The 20851-nt window shown below is 54.5% G+C and overlaps 1 protein-coding gene across 14 annotated transcripts in view; it reads left to right on the top strand.

Annotated features, from left to right (window-relative positions):
* DLGAP4 (DLG associated protein 4) overlaps positions 1–20851 on the top strand; it is a 146454-nt gene that overhangs the window by 92773 nt on the left and 32830 nt on the right. For 8 of the 14 annotated variants that reach the window (XR_014935867.1, XR_014935869.1, XM_015881237.3 and 5 more), the window contains 4 exons: positions 1019–1236; positions 3255–3369; positions 5932–5982; positions 7029–7272. Coding sequence is in view for 10 of the 14 variants with exons in the window: in XM_015881237.3 (XP_015736723.2) it covers positions 1019–1236; positions 3255–3369; positions 5932–5982; positions 7029–7272 (628 nt within the window). In the remaining 4 variants the exon portion in view is untranslated. The remainder of the gene's footprint in view (positions 1–1018; positions 1237–3254; positions 3370–5931; positions 5983–7028; positions 7273–20851) is intronic. The other 6 variants (XR_014935868.1, XR_014935870.1, XM_085519907.1 and 3 more) reach the window with 1 other exon arrangement.

The following is a 20851-nucleotide window of genomic DNA, read 5'->3' on the forward strand; positions in this document are numbered from 1 at the left end:
AACAATTGCTTCATTTCCCCCTTCATTACCCTCTTCTCCTTGACCATGTCTTCTTATCTTAAGGACTGCGCAAGGGCCAACCACAAACCAAGCTAGCCACAAAAACAGGACTTGTTCCTGTCAGCTCCAGTTACCCCATCTTTCTCTTGGCCTGTCTGCATGTGGTCTTGCCTTGTTCAGCCTTGGGCTGACATTTGGTTCTTCTGCTGGTCCAGAGCCATGCCTGTGCCACTGGCAGCCTACACAAACCCTTTTCAGGGCAGACAGGCAGTGGTATTAGGTGATCTGATCAGAACTTCAGGCCTTATGGAAAGCATTAGCTTGACCATCTCTACTAAGAGAACTAGAGACTGTGTCTGCCTTAAATTGATGATGGAGTTGCCACAATTAGTAAGGTTAGAAATGCTTTTGTTGCAAGGTACTGCTCATCTCTGTGCAGAGACCAGCACAAAGCCTACATGCCCTACCTGCTCTAGGACTTGTGAGGGGCTGGCTTGGCTGCCAAAGTGAATTTCAGGCACTAAGAATCTTGTTCAACTTACAAACCTTGGAGGGAGGATTGGGCTCTGGTCCATAGGTCCTGGTCTGTGCAGTTATTACTGGCTTTGGCCTGAACAGTGCGTGTGCTTTAAGTAAGCATGGGCTTTGTGTTAAACAAATGTGTGCCACTCATGTCCTAACGTGCAGCGCGAATCTGGTGAGGCTCTTCCCTTCTCATTGTGTCTGGCATTGTGCAGCTTGTATCAACTGTGTAAGCATGGTCCAGCGTGAAGGTGGTCTGCAGCAGTCATCAAGTGAATGTGTGCAGGCACATGTGCTACAATTGAGGCAGACAAAGATAAGACTGCCTGGCATGAGCTGGCAAGGGCGGGTTGGAAAGGAATCGCGTTGCCCATTCCCACTATTCTCCAGCTGAGGCTACTACAAGTGGCCTTGCCACCAATCCCCTGTATCCCCAGGGTCCCTCTGGTCCCAGAGATACTGTCCATCACTGCTCACGCTCCCTTTACTCTTGCAGGTGCCTCAGGGGGAGTGGAACAACACGCTGTCTCGGGACAAGGACAGTGAGATCCCATGCCGGCGCATGCGGAGTGGGAGCTACATCAAAGCCATGGGGGATGATGATAGTGAAGACTCAGAAACCAGCCCCAAACCATCCCCAAAAACTGCAGCTCGGAGGCAGAGTTACCTCAAGGCCACCCAACAGTCCCTGAGTGAGCAAAGCACCACCCAAAGGTAACTCCAGAGCTCTTCCAAGAGCTCTGCATGTGTCCCTGGGGGCCACGCTGGAAGCCATCCTTAGGGTTTGGTCAGCAGCACTGCACAGAGACCCCACGTGGGCAGCAGAGCCCAGCAGGGCTCTCTCACACCTGCTGCAGCTGGCCATGGGGCAGGCAGAGCATGACAGGAGAAGATGTGGCAGAGGACGGTAGAGAGCTCCTCATCCTGGTAACTGCAAACAGCACTCTCCAGGTCCCTCGGTGATGGGGAGGGCCCTCCTTTGGTGCTGCTGTGTGGGTTTTCTCTGGCTAAGGGTCTGCTACTCCAAGGGAGTGTGGAGATCTCAGTCCAGGGATACTATCTAAACATAGAGATGCTTAGCCAGCATGGCTGAGGACACGTGGCACCCAGGCCACATGCTGCTGCAACTATCATCTGCTTTGCTCCACAAGCATCACAAAGCCTGGAGACACTTCGTCATAAGGCTGCAGCCCAGATGCTGCTTTCTGGTGGGAGATGGTGATGAAAAATAACTGACACTCAGGTTCTTCCTGTCTTGGGCCAATTGTCCATTCAGGTCATGTCCATAAGAGCATGAAACGTCATCAGGGCTGCTGGGGTCCAGCACCCTGCTGGCCTGGAGCGTGAGCACGACTGCCATCTGCTGACCACCCCCTCACCCCGGCTCCCCCCCCCACCCCCTGGAGAAATCTCTCTGGAGCTGTGGCCATGCAGGTTGGTGCAGGGCCACACCGGTGGGACAGAAGCTGGATCAGAGCAGTGGCCCAACACCCCATCGTGACGATCTCCTCAGCTAGAGCTACCGGTCCCCATCCTGCTGAGGAGACTTTTGCTCCTTCAGAGCCCACTGCCTGCTCTGTGACTTCACCACAGGGTGAAGCCAGGCACAAGGAGATCACTGGGTGGCTGAGCTCAGCAGCAGTTCCCTGCAGGGCCAGGTGTCTCGACCATCACTTGGGAGAAGAGGCAACTCCTCTGTCCATCACAGCCCTGAACAGAGGCTCAGGAGATGTCATTATCCTTCCCACAGCTCTGCCCAGCCAGGAAACAGCCCGTCACCTTCCTGCACCCCACAGCCCCCCCAGGACTTACTCTCACACTGTTCTGTGGAGACCACAGGTTGTTCACTGGCAGAGCCACTGCAGTTCACCCTTCACCACACCTGTCAGTGCCCTGCTACTTGTTCCAGAGCCCCAGCAGCCCCCACAGACCACGCACACATCAGAGATGGCACTGAGCTAATATACAAGGCTGTCACACACCCACCTGATCTGTGACAAGGACTCCAGTTTCACACAGGGTCTTGTGGTGGCAATGAAGAGTGGGAAAGCCAGGTCCTTCCCACACCCTTCCTTACTCTCCCACATGCCTCCCACTCTTCCTCAATCACTCCCAGCCCCATGCACACAGCTCTTGGCAGTATCTGTGGTCTCAGCATGGTTGGGCTCACCAACAGCCCTGCTCTTCTGCTGCTGCTGCAGAGACCCCCACTGAGCCCCAGGTCTGGGACTGATCTTCCCTCACAGCCTGTAGCAAAAGCTACTTTTGAAATACTAATCCCCTTTGGTGCCGCAGTGCTGCTGTCCAGGCATGGCTTCCCCTGGGCTTCTCCCAGATAAACCTTTGGGTTCCTCTACAGGAACAAGCAAGCAAACAAACAAGCAGGCTCTGTGAGCACAGCCCTCAGTGTCAGTCTGTGCTGAAGCTGATCTGTAACTGTGACAGTGACTCTGGGGACTGGCACAGATCCTGTGTGCTTCCTGGGCTGAACAAACCTAGCATGTACACTGTACCAGCTTAATTCAAGGGACAGCTTGGGGAGAAGGCACTTCCATCTCCTGCAGCAGCTGCAGCCAGAGCCAAGCAGTGTGCCTAGTACCCAGCACCAGCTCTGTGCTGCCGTGTGTTCCTGTGCCTCACAGTGTGGTCTGGCTGGGACAGCAGCTCCAGCACAGCCCCAGTGCTTCCTGCTCCCTGGGGCAACTCCTGACACCCTCTCTCTCTGCTGGCAGGAGCCTGGACCGCCTGGACTCTGTCGAGATCCTCCTACCTCCAAAGTTCCCAACCTGGGAGGAAGAATACAACCAGATCTCTGACAGCGTCAATGAGTCCAGTTGCATCAACCAGGTGAGGTGCTAAAGAGTGAAGCCTGCACACTCAGCCTGAATGAATGGAAACTGGTAGAGGGTGATCCCTTAAAAACAAGGCACCAGTTGCACTATTAGCAGATATGCTGTTCCCTGCAAGCTTTACCAGCTTTGTCAGAGTCAGCTCCTTAATTCACACTGGACTCCTTTTGCTCTGGCTTTTGCCTCCTCTCAGCACTGCTGGGCACTGTAGCCATAGCCATGGGTACAGCAGCCTGGAGCCCTGCATGCTTCACAGTGGTGGGCAGAGCTCAAGGCTCCTCTGCACGCAGGCTTGCACTGCACAGCACCCAGGAGCTGCCTGCAAGGCTGCCCACTCCTGTCACAAGCTCTACGCTCTCACTGGGTGAGCAAAGGGCCCAGGCCAGCCTCACTGGTGGCAGGTGGTTCGTGGCCGACTGCCAGGAACCCTGCAGAGGGAGCAGCAGTCCTGCTATGATCTGAGTATCCCATCCCTTGGGAAGCAGCTTGGACCAGGAACAAGGTGCCTGTGATTCAGGATGCTGGCTTGCCAACTGGGGATGTCTCCCTCAGGTATTCCTGGTCCTCATGCCTGGTGGAAGGACAAGCAGAGCCAGGGATACCATGGAGGCACTGAGGGTGGGCGGCAAACCCCGACCACAGCCTCTGCACTTAAGTTCCTGTCCCATGCCACATCTCCCCTTGGGATGAGCCTGGAGGGGCCTGGGGCCTGGGTGGCCATAAGGCAGCTGCCTGGCAGGCCAGGAAATCACTCATGCCAGCATGAGGCAATTGCACAGGTCTCACGTGCTTATTTCCACCCAGGGGTGGGACCCTTCCTTTTGGGATGCAAGTGAAGGTGCCTGGGGCAGCAGTGGCTCCATAAGCTTTGCCCAGCTGTGTCACTGCCACCCTGAGCTTCTGCCATGTCCTGTCGCTGTTATGTGTGTCTGCGTGGGAACACGTGCACACACATGCCCTTTCCGTGCTGCTGCAGCTCGTCTCTCACATGCAGCTGGTGCTCACTGATGAAAGGAGGCAAAATGAGGCAGCAGTTAATGAAGCAGGCTGGGCATGGGGAAGTAGAGCCTGGATAGGAGGGCTAGAGATGTGTGCTGGCACTCGCTCCAGGTGTGCAGGACTCTGGGCCTACATTCATCCCTACCTGTCTGCTTTGGCCCCATAGCTGCCTTACGCAGCTACTAGTGGCAGAGGGCTGGAGCCGTTTGTGAAGAGCTTTGGGGAAAGTCAAAAAGTGTTGCTCAGGGGCATGCATGTTCCTTGTGGTCAGTCTTGTACACAGACAATATACAAGGTGTTTATGAGCACAGAGAAAGAGGTTGGGGCCATTGAATCCCTTTCCCTTGCATGTAAATCTGTGTCTGAATTCAGGCCTCTGCCAGGGGTGGGCTGAGTCTATGCTCTCTCCCAGCCCATATGTGCTATTCAGTAGCTGAGAGAAGTACCCTACAAAGGTACCTGAAATGTCTCAAGAGGCTGGGCAGTCCGCACTGTGACAGGAGCTGCCCAGTTGTTCCCCTTTCCAGGCCCAGACTTGCAGACCCATAATGCTCACCGCTGTAGCACTGACTTAAGCCTGGCCTTCTGCTGGCTGAATTCCACCTTGCAAGCCTCTGGAAATTTGGGTTCTTCTGATGACAGCATCAGTATCTACCTCTAATACAAGAGGACCAGTGGCTGCTGACCCCCAACTTTTCTGAAGCACTCTTCAAGCTGTGCCCTATACAGAAGCCCCCAGAGCCTGCAGTACATTTGGCATTTGAACCTGGATTCTTCCCAGAAGCGGTCATCTTGCTCAGCTTGTGCAAAAAAAAAAGCTCCTGGGATGAGCTCTGTAGACTGGGGACGTAGAGAGCTGCCAGGAGATGGGGAGTTGGGATTCCTCACAGGGAGAGTGCATAGTCTGTCAGGTGTCTGTTCTGATGCCAAGTACGTGCCACGGCTTTGCTATGGAAAGAAGGGAGCATGGATTCTATGGGGCTTCTTCCTGCTGTAGGGACAGAGGAGTCAGGAGCAAGGTGGCCAGCCTGATCCCAGGCAGGGCAAAGTACGGTCTCCCTGACATAGAGCACTCAGCCTGCCATCCACCCAGCTCTGCAGCTGCAGGGGCTGTCACTGCTCCAGGCCCCACCATGAGGTTCTGGGGCTTCGTGAGGTACAAGACAGGAGCCACACCAGCCCTAATCCCATAGCCACAGGCACCATGTGTGTGCCCAGGCTGCCCCAGCACTGTGTTCCTGCTGTCAGTGTCCAAGCGTGCCCTGTGTATATATATACTAATATACGGTGCATACAGGAGGTTAAATGCATCAGCAGCTTTTCCGTCTCAGAGGTGTCCTGTGGAGCTTTGCCGTACCATTTTTTGTGCCACTGTCAAAGGAGCCCATGTGGCATTTTGCTTGGCATCTTATGGGCTCTGAAGTTTGTACCAAAGTGTCTGCAGTGCAGGCCCCAAGGAAAGGGCCATCTGCTCCCCTCGTCTGTGGTCCCTGTGCAATGGCTGTCTGTGTGAGGGCTACCCCTTTCTTGGCCTTTAACCTTCTTCAACTCTTTCTTCCAGATCTTTGGACCCCCCTCACTTATCCCTCAGATATTTACCCATGGAGAGCAGGTACCGTCCCGCTGGTGTTCCCTCTTCCTTCTCCATGGAGCTTTCTGGGGTCTCCCCGGACCCTGGCAGGGTGTGAGGCAGCTGTGGGGTCCCCTCGTCCAGGGCCAGGGGATGAGGAGGATGAAATATTGCCCAGCTCAGGGCACTGCAGCACACCAGGACAGTTTGATTTCCCCAGGCCAGGCAGAGGGTTTAAGGGTGTTCTAGGGGGAAGTGAAGAACTTTTTCAGCCAAACCTTGTGAAGCCCAGAAAAGGCTACAGATGGCAGCAGCAGGCATAAGTAGTGTCCCTGAAGCAAGAAAATAAAGGGCCAGGAGAGGTGGAAGTGGGCAACAGAGCCATCCTCAGTGTCTCTTATCATCAGTATTTCAAAACGCTTGTTTCAGGCTGGCTTTGTTTGAACCCAGGTGAATGTCCTGAGCTGAAGCTGAATCAGCTGCTGTCCCCGGAGGACAGGACAGGGCCAGGGAAGGCAAAGGCAGCAGGGAGCAGACAGTGGAGCTTTCCCTGCACAAAGCATGCTGGCCCTCAGCCCACACACCTGGCCCTCTCCTCTCAAGCAGGGCTGCAGCAACATGGTGCCCAACACGGGGCCAGCCAGCCTGGCCCAGGGCATGGATACACATCCCAGTCCTGTGCCCCACTGCAGGGCCAGGCAACACCCCACTGGGGAGCACACCTGCCACAGTGGGGTCTCACAGCTGAGCTTGGGGTCCTCCACCCATGCCAGCAGACAACCCTGTTGTTGGTGTCTGGGAAGGGATTTTGTCCCCCAGTACTCCCAGCCTCTCCATCACAGACAGGGCAGCGCTTTGCAGCTCTATGGTGGTAAGTTGTCTCTGCTCCCGTGGGGACCCTCTGGCCGAGAAGGAGGGTCCCCTCTTCCCTTGGCCAGGACCTGGGCCAGCCAGCACTGCTCTGCTTGTGTCTGAGCAAAACCTCTTCGGAGCCACAGCTCAGAGGGGAGTGGAGAAGGCTGCAGGATGGAGGGGAAGGGGCCCAGCCCTGGGCAGAGGGTGATTATTCTGCCCCTCTTCTCATGCAGGCAAGAGAGCCGGAGCTGGGGGAGCAGTACGAGGCAGTCTGCGACTCTACCTACAGCGAGGCCGAGTCAGCTGCCGCCGAGGTGCTGGACCTGCCCCTGCCCAGTTACTTCCGCTCCCGGAGCCACAGCTACCTCCGAGCCATCCAAGCGGGCTGCTCCCAGGACGAGGACACCAGCTCCGTCCGCTCCATCTCCCCCCCGCCAGCAGGCAGCCTCAGCGGCAGCAGGACCCTGCCCACCAACAGTGAGTGCCGGCGCAGCCACGGCGGGGATAGAGCTCTGAGTGCCCTGAGGTGCTGGGAGTGCAGGCAACTGCCCTCAGACACTTCCAGCCTCAGTCATTGAAGGTTTCTGTGGGGGAGCATCTCTGAGCTTGCTCTATGCCAGTGGGAGCAGGCAGGGATGCTTCCAGGATGGCTGAGTTGAAGTCTCTGCATATGGATGCTGAGACGGCTGATAGGCTCTTGTTGCAGATTTGGTGCAGGCTGCAGAGGTCAGGGATTGCTCAGCATCTTTGCTCAGGGAAGACAAATCCAGCTGGGAGTGATGAAGCGGGATGCCTGCCTTGCCACACTGCAGGGTGGGAGCAGTGGCTAAAGTACTGAGGGGCTGCAGGTGCAGCGGTAACCTTCAGCCAGAGGGTCTCCACTGCTGATAGCTTTCATCTTTCTCATGCTCTCCACTTTGCATGTCATTAACATTCCTCTGGTCTGGGCACTGACCTATCTCTTGGGAGCAAAAGTGTATGTCAGGAACTCAGCATTCATTTTCAAGGGTCTGAACATACCCTCCTCTCCTTCACTGTTTCAGTCAGAGGCAGAAATTGGGGCCAGTAGATGGAGGACAGAAGGCATCTGCCCTCATCTCTTAGTGATGGAGGAGCGACAAGGTTTTTGATTCTGCTATGAAATCCTTTAGCATAGAGTCAACCTAGAATCATCTAGATTGGGAAATACCCGTTAGATCATCAAGTCCAAATATGACCCAATACTTTTCAAGTCCACCACTAGAGCACGTACCTAAGCACCACATCCACACATCTTTTAGACATCTCCAGGCGTGGTGACTGCCACTTCTGCAGACAGTTTATTCCAATGCCCAACCAGTCTTTCCAGGAAGAAACTCTTCCTTACCTCTAACCTAAGCCTCTCCTGACACAACTTGAGGCTATTCCTTCATGTCTTCCATGTCACTTATCACTTAAGAGGCTGACTGTACCTCACTGAAACCTCCTTTCAGGGAGCTGTAGAGAATAATGAAATCATAGAATTACAGAACAGCTTAGGTTGGAAGAGACCTTGAAGATCATCTACTTCCAACCAATCTGCCATGGGCAGGGTTGCCACACACTATATCAGGCACTAGATAAGGTTGCCCACAACCCCATCCAGCTATAGCACTTACAGGGTTGGGGCTTTTCTGGAGAGTCTGTTGGCTTTATGGGCTGCAGACACACACTGCTGGCTCATGTCCATCATGTCCACTGCTGGCTTTTCATCCATCAGGACCCTCAGCTCCTCCACAGGGCTTCTCTCAAGGAGCACCCTCCTAGATTGTGCACGTATCTGGTATTGCCCTGACCCAAGTGCAACACCCTGCACTTAACCCTGTTGAAACTCATTAGGTTCTCATGAATCCACTTTTCAAGCCCGTCCGGGCCCTTTTAGATGGCATCTATTCCTTCTATCATATCAACCACATGACTCAGCTTGGTGTTGTCCACTTGGTGAGTGGTGCACTCGATCCCACTGTCTGTGTCACTGATGAAGATGTTAAAGAGCACCAGTCCCAAGACAGACCTCTGGGGACACCACTCATCACCAGTTTCCACCTGGAAAATGAGCCATTGACCACAACCCTCTGGCTATGATCATCCAACCAATTCCTTATCCGTCAAATAGGCCAGCCTTCAAATTCATCTTTGTCCAATTTAGAGATCATGACGTGGTGCAGGACCATGCCAAAGACCTTGCACATGTCCAGGTAGATGACATAAATTGCCCTTCATTTGTCCACTGATGCTATCATTCCATCACAGAAGGCCACCATGTTGGTCAAGCACAGTCTGTCCTTGGTGAAGATGTGCTAGCTGTCTCAGATCACCTCCTCAGCTTGCATATACCTTAAAACAGCTTACAGAAGGATCAGCTCCATAATCTTCCCAGGCACAGATGTGAGGCTCAGCAGCCTGTAGTTTCTTGGGTCTTTTTTTCTCAAAAATGAGAGTGATATTTCTCTTCTTCCAGTCTTGGGGATTTCACCTGACAGCCACAACTTTCCAAATATGATGGAGATCTCCCCTCAGCCTCCTTTTCCTAAAACTAAACAACCCCAGTTCCCCCAGCCATTCCTCACAAGTTTCCTTTGCACACTCCCACATAGAGTAGACACAGAAATAGCTCTAGGGGACCAGGTCTGGGCAAAAATGTGTATTATGTAACTTTGCCCCATTCAGACTATCAGGGATTGTGATTTTGCCCCACAGTCACAGACAGGAAGGACAAGACCTTCCCATGCAGCCCCAGCATTAGCCTAGTTCTGTGATATGGCCAGAGGAGAAGAGATAGAATCATAGGATCATTTGAGTTGGAAAAATCACAGAATCACAGAATTACCTGGGTTGGAAGGGACCTCAAGGATCATGTAGTTCCAACCCCCCTGCCTAGCAGGGCCACCAAACATACGCCTTTACTAGATCAGGTTGCCCAGGGCCCCGTCCAACCTGGTCTTGAACACCTCCAAGGACGGGGCATCCACAACCTCACTGGGCAGCCTGTTCCAGGACCTAACCACTCTTCTAGTAAAGAACTTTGAGACTCTAAGAGACCCTTAGAGGTCATCTAGTCCAACTCCCCTGCAATGAACAGGAACAGCTACAGCTCCATCAGGTGCTCAGAGCCCTGTCCAGCCTATGAATGCCTATGGGGATGAGGCATGCACCACCCCTCTGTGCAACCTGTCCCAGTGTCTCACCACCCTTATTGTACAAACTTTCTTCCTTCTATCCAATCTAAATCTCCTCTCTCTATTAGTTTGAAACCATTTCCACCTTTCCTATCACAACAGACCCTGCTAAAGAGCCTGTCCCCTTCTTTTTCAGAGTCCTCTTTTAGATACTGCAATGCCACTCTCAACTCTCCCCAGAGTCCTCTTTTCCCCATGCTGCACAGCTCTCTCAGCCCATCCTTACAGGGGAGGTGTTTCTTCACTTAGATCACCTCACTCAGAGGTGAGGATTGTCCACAACAGTGGAGCTGAGGGCTCCCATCCTGCCCACCCAGCACACATGATGCATTCTTTCTGTTATGTCACCTGTCTGCGACAACAACAGCAGCACACTGTCAGCCTTGCTGCTCAGAGCACATGGTTTCAAGCTGTAGATCCAGCTTGTTTCTTTGGCTAGAGCCAAGAGCTCCATGGTGGGCTGAAAGGAAGCTGTGTAACTCTTGGAAAACTTTTTGTGAGCACAGGTTAGAAAAGGAGATGCCTTTGATATGGGGATTCCAGACACATTCTGGAGCAGGCAGGAGGAGCAGGTGCCAGTATCCCAGCAGGGCTGCACCATGCTGCTGGAGACACAAGGCAAATAGCAAGCAGTCACCCACAGGGACATCCAGACAGATCCTGCTGGGCAGGCTGATCCCAGCACAAACTGGACTGGCACCCATCTGCAGGGGCACAGAGCAGTGTCAGAGGAGCCTCCACACAGACACAGCTGGCAGAGGCACTGGAGAGCAGAGAGCATGCTGCCCAGCTCTGGGCCAGAGCCCTGTGTCAGCAGTGGGGAGAATGAGCAGCCAAGAAGTGCAACCCATTCCCATCCTGCTCCTCCTAACAGCACAGCTCAGCACTGCCACGAGTCCGGGCTAATGCTGGGAAACAAGATCAGGTCAAGCAAGGGACCTTGCATGTGCCACCTGTGATACGAGCAGCAGAAATTTGCAGATTTCCAAAACATCCTCCATCTCTTTGCATTAGCTGCAGGGACTCGGAGAGGGAAGCAGATATGATGGAGGGGGTGGAGTGCACCACCAGAGGGGCGTCTGTTTTTATATGCAAGTATGATAGGAAAGGCAGGAGGCATATCTGGGCAGCAGTCACGTTTTTAATCAGTCACTTGATCTCAGTTCCTCCTGCAAACATCCATGTGCATCAGTGAGGCTGTGACTAGTGGCTGCTGTGCTGCAGAGCTGGTCTCCAAAGCTCCCACAGGTTTCTCTATCTTTGAGGAATGTGCAGGGTTTGAACCCCAGCACTAAGAGGTGTTGTGGGGATTCAGCCCGCAGCTGAGGCTGCGTGGCAAGCTCTGTGTCACAGAGGACTGTGAGCCCTGGGGTTTGCAGCCTGCTTGTGCTCTGCGGGTGGGAGAGGCCTGACAGCTGTCACCCCTCTGACAAACTGCTCTGTGCCTCCCACAAACTGGTGTCGCTCCCACATTACAGGGCAATTAGCTCCCATTTGGCAGCCAACAAGACATACGATGAGCTGCCCTTGATCAGCCTTAAACAAAGCTATGTGCCTTGCAAAGCAAGAGACTCAGAAGCCCTATTCAACTAATTGCCAGGCGTTCTGCCGACAGCCCTGCTCACCCCTGTGCATTATGGAAGGCTCCCAGCCCCAGTGCCTTCTTGTTAGAATTCTAACTAGGAATTGTGTGATTAATAGACCACTTGGTAATACCAAACCGCCCTCTACGAGCCCTGGGAATTTGATGTCCAGGGGAAAAGGGAAAGCAGAGAGGTGAGCAAAGCACAGCAAAATAAGGCAAGATCCAATCCCAACCTCCAAGCAATGACACAGTGGCAGCAGGGAAAGCTTGTACCAGACCAGTTCTTACTCGAGCTCTTCTCCAATGCCCTGTGTAATATCAGCCTTGCTCACAACAACACTCTTCCCTGGGATTCATCAGCCTATCTTGTTTCCCAGCTCCTTGCACTGTGACCAGCTCTTTCAGGGAGGCCAGGGGATGCAGCTCTGCCTCCTCCTCCTGCTGACCTGTCTTAGCTACAAATCCCTGAGACAAGCCATCCCTGATAGTGTGAGCTCCAGTTCTCCCTCTCTGCTGGCCCCATGGCAGCGACTCTAGTGGAGCAGAGACTTCAAGCCTTGAGCCTAGCCCAGCAAGGGAATCGCAGTACCCAGAGCAGAAGGAGCCAAGGGAAGGCCAGTCCTTCCCCCCCCCAAGAACCAGGCACAAGCCTTGTTCCTGCAGCAGCCATCGGAGTTGCACACACTTTGTGCCTATCTGCAGGCAGCAGCTTTGCCAAGTCCACAAAAGGAATGCCAGCCCCCCAGATGCATGATGGAACAGTCACCCTTCCGAGCTCTTCGCATTGCCTTTTGCTTGTTGCTTTGTCTTCTTCATCTCTGAGTTAGTGAGATGGTTCCCAGCAGCACTGCTGAACCAAGAACCCTGCTCTGGGAGGGGCAGTACTAGAGCCCAGTACTAGCATCCGCATGTGGGCTCTTGCAGGGAGGGGCACAGCAAGAAAATGCCCACAGCATGCAGCTGAGTGGGCCCACTAAGGCTGCTTCGCTATGGAAAGAGTTACCATGGCTTCCAGGAGAATTATGTAGCGATAGGATGGGAGAGAAGGGTCCAACATCCTTCCTGCCCCTCTGCAGCTCTCAAGTAGGCAGGCACACTGTGCTCCCTCTCCTCCCTCAGCTGGCCAGAGGCCACCAGCATAACCTGAACTGGAGCACAGCACTCTCCTCTTCTGGAGAAAATCCTAGAGTGTGGCTGCAAAGGGAAATGCAGCACAGCCAGGACACAGCACGGGCTGGGTGTGAAGGACTGTGCTGAGCAGTGGGACACTCCAGCAGCCCCGTGCTGATTGTGCCAACCAGGGCTCACCCCATAAGGTTTTTGATGAGAGGGACTGTTCTCGATGCTTTTAGGTTTTCTCCTTCTTTTTGACCTAGATTTCACATTCCAGAAATAGCTTTCTCTGACATACCAGCAGGAAAGGGATTAGAGAGAGAGAGAGTTGTCTGTTTGTGTGTGCACACAGAGAAAGATTTATGGTGCGTGCTCCAGGAGTGCTTGTAAGGAATATGGGAGGGTACGAGTGTTCCATGATCGGCTCATATGGCCATAAGTCACAAAGACATTTCTAACAACTGTTTCTCTCCATATTTATCTGCTCATTTCTCATCCCTTTTCATCATCATTACGGAAAATCCACTACCAAGCCCGAGCTGCTCCCTCTTCCCAGGAAGTCCCTGATATTGCTCCATGGCTGTAACCCTGCTGCTATCTGCACACCAAAGTACCTCTGTCCCTCTGCAGCAGTGAGGCTGCCCTTGGTGCTGCCCACTGTGCACACACCAGCAGATGCAGGGCAGGCAGAAGTGGCTCAGCCTTAACGCCGGGAAGCGAGCACGGCTCTGAAGTCCGGGCCACCAGTGGCCGTACACAGCAGGAAAGGAAGGCAGCTGCCAGCATTTCCTTGCAGTAACATGCTCAGAAGCCACATCCTTCTCACCGCTTGCTACTATCAGCTGCAGTGACTGCAGGCAGTAGTTCTGTCCATGTGCACGCAGAGGTGAAACCGGAGCGAGACGCCGGCATGCTCTGCCCGCCTGCTGCTGTGCTCGAAGCTTCCGTCCTTCGCCCGGTGGGGGGCAGAGGCCCCGTGGCTTTGGGTGCCGTGGTTGTAGCGCGGGCAGACCCTGCGGGGAACGGAGCAGCGCTGGGGGCGGCGTCAGTCCCGGAGCTCCGGCACAGGGACACAGTTCCACACCGGGGCTACGGGAACGCCAGCCCCGCTCCGCGAGCAGCAGCTGGAGGCGACCGCAACGCCTCGACCGGCAGCCCGGCCGCTTTCTCTTTCTCTTTCCCTGCCGGTTTCCCCCCGCCGTCCTCCGCGCGGCGCTCCGCTCCCCCAGCGCAGCCCGCTCCGGCGCTCAGAGCAGCCCGCGGGCGGGGCGGGCCGGTCTGGGGGCGCCGCCGCCGGGTCCGCCGCGCGTGCGCGGGGCGCTGGCGGTGACGCGCGGGGCGGTTCGCGGCTTTAAGGCCCGGCCCCGCCCGTAGCGCGCAGCCGGAGCGGCGGGCGGGCGCGGTGAGTGCGGCGCTGGCGGCGCGCGTCTCCTCCCTTGTCTCGCCGGCCGCAGGAGCAGCGAGCGGCGGCTCTGAGCCCTTGTCCGCCCGGCGCCCGCCCTTCCTCCCGCCGCCGGGCCCGTTCTGCCGCGCCGAGCGGCCCCGCGGTTCCCTCGGTGGGGCCGGGCCGAGCCGAGCGCCCTCCCGCCCCGCGCCTCCCCGTGTCTCCGGTCCCCTCCGCCCCTCCTTTGTGTCTCCCATGGCTTTGTGTCTGGAGCTCCTGAAGCAATGTGAGTGCCCGGGGCGCGGCTGGGCGGGCGGGCGGGGGGCCGGGCCGGGCCCTGCATGGCTCCGCGGCGGCCGCCGCTCCCCGCCTGCTCCGCTTGCCGCCGCTCCCTGCCCCGGCCGCCGCCCCCGGGGCTCCGCCGCGCCCGGCCCGCTCTGCGGGGCGCCCCGCTTCCTTTCTCCCCCGCTTGGCTCTGCGCTGCTCCGGGGCCCGCGGCCGAGTTCTGCTCCCGGCCGAGCCGGCCTCAGCTGCGCGGGCGTGCCGTGCCGTGCCGTGCTGCTGCTGGGCGGGGGGCGACGGGCGCTTCTCCGTGGGGGCGGGGGGCGTGCGGCCCCGGGTCCCGCTTGCTGTTGTGCTTCCCGCAGGAGCCGGGGTGCGGAGGGCGGGGAGGGGCGGCAGCGCCGGGGATCGGGCCGGGCCGAGCGCCTGTCAGCCCGCCGGGGTCACGGGGGGTCAGCGCCTGGGTGTCCCGGATCGCTGCTTCGGCCCGTCGGGCGGCCCCTCGGTGCTGAAGGAAACGAAATAGCGGTTTTTTGGGGGGTTTCACGCTTCCTGAAGTGCTGCTGAGCCCTTTTGAGGGTGCTGGTAGGGCTCTTCCTCCCGCTGGGGACGGTTATTGTCTGGCTACCGGCGGCTGAAGCTTTCCGTGCCTGTTGCTGCTGAAGGCTGATGCTCCGCACCGTGCTGGGCTGGCGTTCTCTGTTGGAAAGTGCCACTTTGGGCTGGGACGAGGCTGGGCTGCTTGGCGCTGTGCCCTGCTCCGGGGCTCCTGCCTTACACTGGGTGCTTCTGAACGCAGCAGCAAAAATAGCTGTGGCAGCAGCGTGGTGTCAGGTGAGAGGGGTTTCACATCCAGAGCTCTGAGTAACTGTAGCTCTTAGTTTCTATTGTAGCCTTTATTGAAAGGCTCAAAGAAAAGCATTATTTCCAGGGTGGTCTGGTAGGACCCACGTTGCTTATTCTGTGAGAGTATGGACCTTGACCCTGGGAAATGTATATCTGAGTCAGGACTGAAATCGGGATCTCTGGCTCCCGGGCTGTAACTCCCCAGTTAAGAGATTAAAAATAAAAACCAAAATCCCACACTGTAGCACTGGATCCTAAAAATAAATCCCAACCATGTGGAACGATAATGAGCCAGATTGCCAGCTTGTGCCCATCGGCAGACGTGGTTCTGTAGGGTCCGCTTGGTGCCTGCTCCTGCAGCAGGTACTGGGGAGGAGGTCAGGCTGCTGTCAGCCTGTGGGGAAGTGCCTGCAGCCAGGGCTTGCATCTGGCCTGCTTGGTTCATCTGCAAGATAACGTGTGTGTGTATTCTGCAGTGGTAGTCAGTGTGAGGTGATGTGTGTTGGGCTGGTGTTGGAGGTGTGGAGAACATGGGAGCTTGTTCTTTGTTAAGATACTATAGAGCTCTTCAGGGTGGTACCTGACTTGTCTTAGAGGTGGGAGTCAGATGACTGCTGGATCTGTACCATGGCCATCAGGACTGTCATTGTTGGTAGATTTGATGTCTGGAGAGCAGTGAAAATATGGAGAGAGGGAACTGGAGCTGTGCAGCCCTCCCAGCTCCTGAGCCCAAGGCACACTGCAGGACGCAATGGGCTGTTTGCAGTGTGGCCCTGGCTGTGGGGCAGGCAGTCGGCTGCTGGCTGAGCTGCCTTGGCCTTAGCAGCTGTGGGCGTGTCAGCAGTTGGGTGCTCAGCTGCCAGATTTGCACACACACACACACATCAGGTCCGTGGATGCTTCTGACTGCTTAGCTCAGGGTTTTTCACCTGCTGCTCCAACCTACTGTGCTGTGCATGGAGACCTGCTGCTCCGTGAGCTTGCTCTGAGCTCTGTGTGCTGCCAGAGCAGTGGAATTGGGAAAGCTTGTAATAGATAACTAATAACTGCCAAGCACTCACAAGATCCAACTCGTGATTGTGTCCTGCATTTATGGGTGCTGTTGGAGCTCTTGTAGCTGGAAGAGATCTACTCGCTGGGCCTTGCAGTGCTCACTGTGCCTATTTGCAAGGGCTTGGCTGGTGCTTCTGCTCCGTGAAACCTGCACAACAGCCTCAAATGTTTTTAATGGATTGAGGAGGTCTAATTGGATTCAGCGCAGGGCAAGTTACAGTAATATATGTGAGCTGAAGGGATTAAGGCTGTGCAGGCGGGTGGCCTTGTTCAAGGAAAAAAAATCCACTTTAATTTCTGCAGTGGAAAGTTGTCAGTGTGTTTCCTGTCAGAGCAGATTTTAAAAGGGAGGGAAGAAATACTAAGTATAATTGTGGTTTGCTTTGAAAGGAGATTAGTGTGCAGGCTGTCGGATCAAGTGAAGGCTGTACTAGGACTTGGGACAGCGGTGCTGAACTCCGGTCCCTCCAGTGTAGCTCCCAAAAGGTGCTGATCCTATCTGCTCCTGATCTGTGCCTTGTGGTGTGGTGAGAGGGCAGCAATGCAGGAGTGTTGGAAGTAAAGTGTCCTTAACCAATGCAGTACCAGCTGTTCTGTACTGCAGCGTGGGGTGGGTAAGGAGCAGCCCTGGGGTGATGGTCCTCACCTTCAGGTGCTACTGAGCAGAAATGGAGTAGAGAAGTTTTTCTCAGGGTGTCCTGCTACAGTGACCTGAAAGATGCGAGCAGGGGATGGCACAAATTAACCCAGGGCTGGTGAGTTTGTGTAGGGACTTGAATGCAGCGCTGTGTTGTTGCTCTCTGAGCTGCTGGACTTTACTGAAGGTCTGAAACTTGAGCAGCTGACTGCTGGACAGGGCTGGGGAGGGAAATGCTCTCAACCCTGCCTGTCTCCACCCAGCAGAGTTAAGCAGAATTCCCCTGGAGGTCCTTCCAACTTGTGCAGGAGTGAGTTAGGATTCTGGTTGCCTGCTGTCAGGCCCCTTGCTTGTTCTCACAACATGAAATCCCCATGCATGCATACCAGGATGCGGGAAGGATGTCTGACACCTGCATGAGTTGCAGTGTTGCAGCCTGCGCACTGCTGCTCCCCCTTAGCAGAACTTGATAATCCCCATTGCCATGTGGGGTCCCGGGGGTTAAGCTTGTCACCTCTTGTTGCAACAGCAAAGAAGATTTTACAAAGTCTCTTCACAGCAGACTACCAGAAATGGGCTGTACTTTGTTCCACCAGGTAGAACTGCTCAAAGAGAAACAGTGTACGGATACATCAATTTAAATTACCTCTAGTGTTCACATGAAGGACGTGCTGACTATCTGTCTTGTGCGTCTTATTTAGTGCTCTTCATTAAGAAGTTCAGGCTTCATTTCAGTCATCTTTTCTTTTAAGCCTAATTGTAAGAGATCAGAGCTGAAGTTACTGTGTTGCGTCTCCAGTTTGAGGCTGACCAAGAAACTGCAGTGACAAGTGTTTCAAAGGTAAATTCTTAGTTGTGTTGGTAAATTCTGAGCCTGTCAGAGTGTGGAATTAAAGGCAAGATTAGAAGCTGAGTTCCTGCTGCTGCTGTCACAGAGCAGGGTGACACTTGGTGAAAGGTATTTAAAAATTGATAAAAGGCAGTTTTCAGTGGGAGCTGCTGTCAGGAGGTTTGTCAAACTTCTGAGGAAGTTATTTGCATTGTTTTTTTCCATTCTGGGAGCAGTTGAGGTTCGAACTGAACGTAGCCCACATGAGGTGTTGAGCTGCAGGTGATCCCAAACTTCCTCGCCAGGGTGGGATTATCTATGGTTGCGTTCCATTCAGACTCAGAAGTGAGAAGTTACAGCGTGGATATTCCATCTCTCTTAGGCCTTATTCATAAGGTGGCTACTGATGTCTGAAGATTGAGGGAAGTGTCCCAGGCACAGCAGAGTTGTCCCTGTGGGGGTTTGTGAGCCCTCCTCTGAAGCTGCTGGCAAGGATCCGCTGTGCTGCCGGGCTGCTGCTGCCAGGGCACCGTGCGTCAGAGCAACCTGGGTGCCAGCACGCTGCAGTGCAGCCGCTCTCCCCGCTGCCTGCAAAGTTGCTTTGGTCCCTGTTCTGTTAGGAAGCCTTCGTCTCCTTGTTTGAACCCTGAGGCTTTTCTCAGTCTCTCAGCTTGGCCTAAACACGGGGTCTCGAGTCACAGCAGTTTTGTCCAGGAACTCTTCCAGGTTTTTGTGCTCTCACTGCTTTCTTGCCTGGCCTGCCACACTAGTAATAATCCCAGGCTGAGGGTTTTAGCCTCTTAGCAGTGCTGGTCAGAGCAAACAAGCTCCCTGGTAGCTGGCATAATGCCCCAGCCCCACACAGTGTGTGGGGTGAGTGTCCTGGGGAGAAGGCAGCTTTGGGAAGAAGGTGCTGGTGATGCAGAGCAGGGAACTTCATCCCTGAGCAGCTGCTTCTCCTGTTCCCTTGGGAGGAGCGATAGGCAGTGCTTGTGCATCCAGAGCTCTGGTGCTGGACGGAGTAGCTGCTGGGATCCAAAAGTGTTGAATTTTAGCGACCCTTCAGTTTGCAGCATGCCAAAAGCAAGGCCTTGGAAATCCCAGATAGCAGGTAGTGCAGAGCTGTAACCAGCAGCCTATTGCCTCGCCCACAGCACTGCTGAGGTTGGCCTTGGCTTTGCAGGAGGCACCAGGCTTCAATGTTTGCACCTCACTGACACCCTGCAATCTTTTAGGGCATCCTGGAGGCAGCCCCTGCTAATAGTGATGTTTTGCTGCATATTAGGTTTTTTCATGTTCTGCTAACTTGCTTACTAGAGACAAGTGCTGAAGAAGCTTTGTGTTGCTGAGGGGAGGCTGCTGACACAGGCTGGTGCAGTTCTGCTCTTGCAGAAGCTGCTCCTTGAATCAAAGCAAGGCATCAGCTTTATAAATAAAAAGGGAGCCAGGCTTTTAAGTGCAAGCGTCCACCCTGCTGAGCAGTGTGGTGTTGGGGCAGGGGACCCTAGTGCCTGGAAGCAGCTCGTGGCTGTGCTGCAGGTGTCTCCTAGTGAGTGCACAAGTGTGAGGGCATGAGTGGTTGCTGCATTAGCTGTCCCCAGAATTGTGGGGATGCACGGTGCTGCTCTGCATGCTGCTCTGCATGCTCCGTGCCCAGGCAAGGTGGCTGTGTCAGCAGGGCTGGAGCTGCAGCAGGACGTGGCTTTGTGACTGCAGTCCATTTGTAGGAGACCCAGGAGCTGGGGCAGCTTCCCCTGTCCAGTGGGAGCTGCAGCTCCCTACTGGGAGCTACTGTTCTGACTGGGTCAGTTGGCTCTGCTGGAGAGAGGGCTGCTGGCTGCACAGGGGAATCCCTTCTGAACCTGTCTTGTGTGTTCAACAAGGAGCTTTAAGGATCAGAGATGTGTGGTGTCTGTCACCTGTCACCTCTTTAGGGCTCTACAGCACAAAGCACAGCTCTACTTGGGCTGCTGAGCCTCTCCTCCCATCGGGACAGAATGGGGCCAGCCATTTAGGCTGCTGGTGTTGTGACAGCAGCAAACTTTGAAGTGCTGTCTGCTTTCTTCTTACCTTTGATTTTTCTTTTTCTCCCCCGCCCCATGTTTTGAGGTCTTTGAATATTCAGGGTGCTGGGAGAAGCAGCTCTCAAAATAACTTCAGAGGCTGGTTATGTCCAGAGTTATTGTTTGTTTCTCTCAGGTTTTTCCCCATTGCAGGTGATGTCTTTCCAGCAGCAAGGTCTGGCTCACACTAAATTACACATTCTGCTCTCTTCTAGCTCTTGATCTCCTAGCAAACATGGTTGGGTATGGGTGATGGCATACAATCTCAGCCAGCAGATGTGATTGCAGCTCTGCAGATTGAGGTTGTATGGCAGCAATACTGAAGCCATACTGAAGTGGCTGTTCTGGTAAAGCAGTAGTTTGTGAAATGTGGTGTCCCTCAGAGGCTGAGCTGCAGCTGGAAGTGTGAGGGTGCTTGTTCCTCTGCAGCTTGAGCCAATGGTGTCTGCAAGTGACAGTGACTGAGAGGAGACCTGGAAGCATCACAGGACAGTTTGTTTTAATGGCAGTGAAATGGGTTGCTGTTGAGGCCCTGACGCAGGTCTGACTTCTGCACGCAAAGTAACATTGCCAGGCTGAGGTAGGAGCTGATAAGAGTTGTGTACAGCCACTCACTAGCATGGATTTATAGTTCAGAACTGCTTCTGCTGTAGTTGTTAAGGGTACCTGTTAAATGTTTTTATGCTAATTCTTATGGTGCAATGATTTTTTTTCAGCATCACTTTAAGGTGACCTGAAGTTTTTGCCATCTGTGCCTCTTATTACAGAACAGCTGCCATCCTGATGACTGCCCAGCCTCTGCATGCCACGAGCCAGCCAGTGCTAGAACTGCACACTCTGTTTTTCCTGCCAAGGGTGACAGGCCTCTACTTCCCACTGAATCACACATGAACAGACTAGGTCTGATCTGTGCAGTGTTACCCTTGAAGGCTTAGCCACTGCTGGTGGTGAGCATGGTCAGTACTGCTGTGCTCTAGCTGCTGTGTTGGGTGCAGCTGTTCTCACTTCAGATAGCATGACTTTGTCTTGTAGCTTCCACCTTACGCTTACTGTCTCTGAAAGTAAAC

The sequence above is a fragment of the Coturnix japonica genome, chromosome 19 (assembly GCF_054131305.1).
Source record: "Coturnix japonica strain WE chromosome 19, WE-NBRP24, whole genome shotgun sequence".
NCBI classification, from domain to species: domain Eukaryota; kingdom Metazoa; phylum Chordata; class Aves; order Galliformes; family Phasianidae; genus Coturnix; species Coturnix japonica.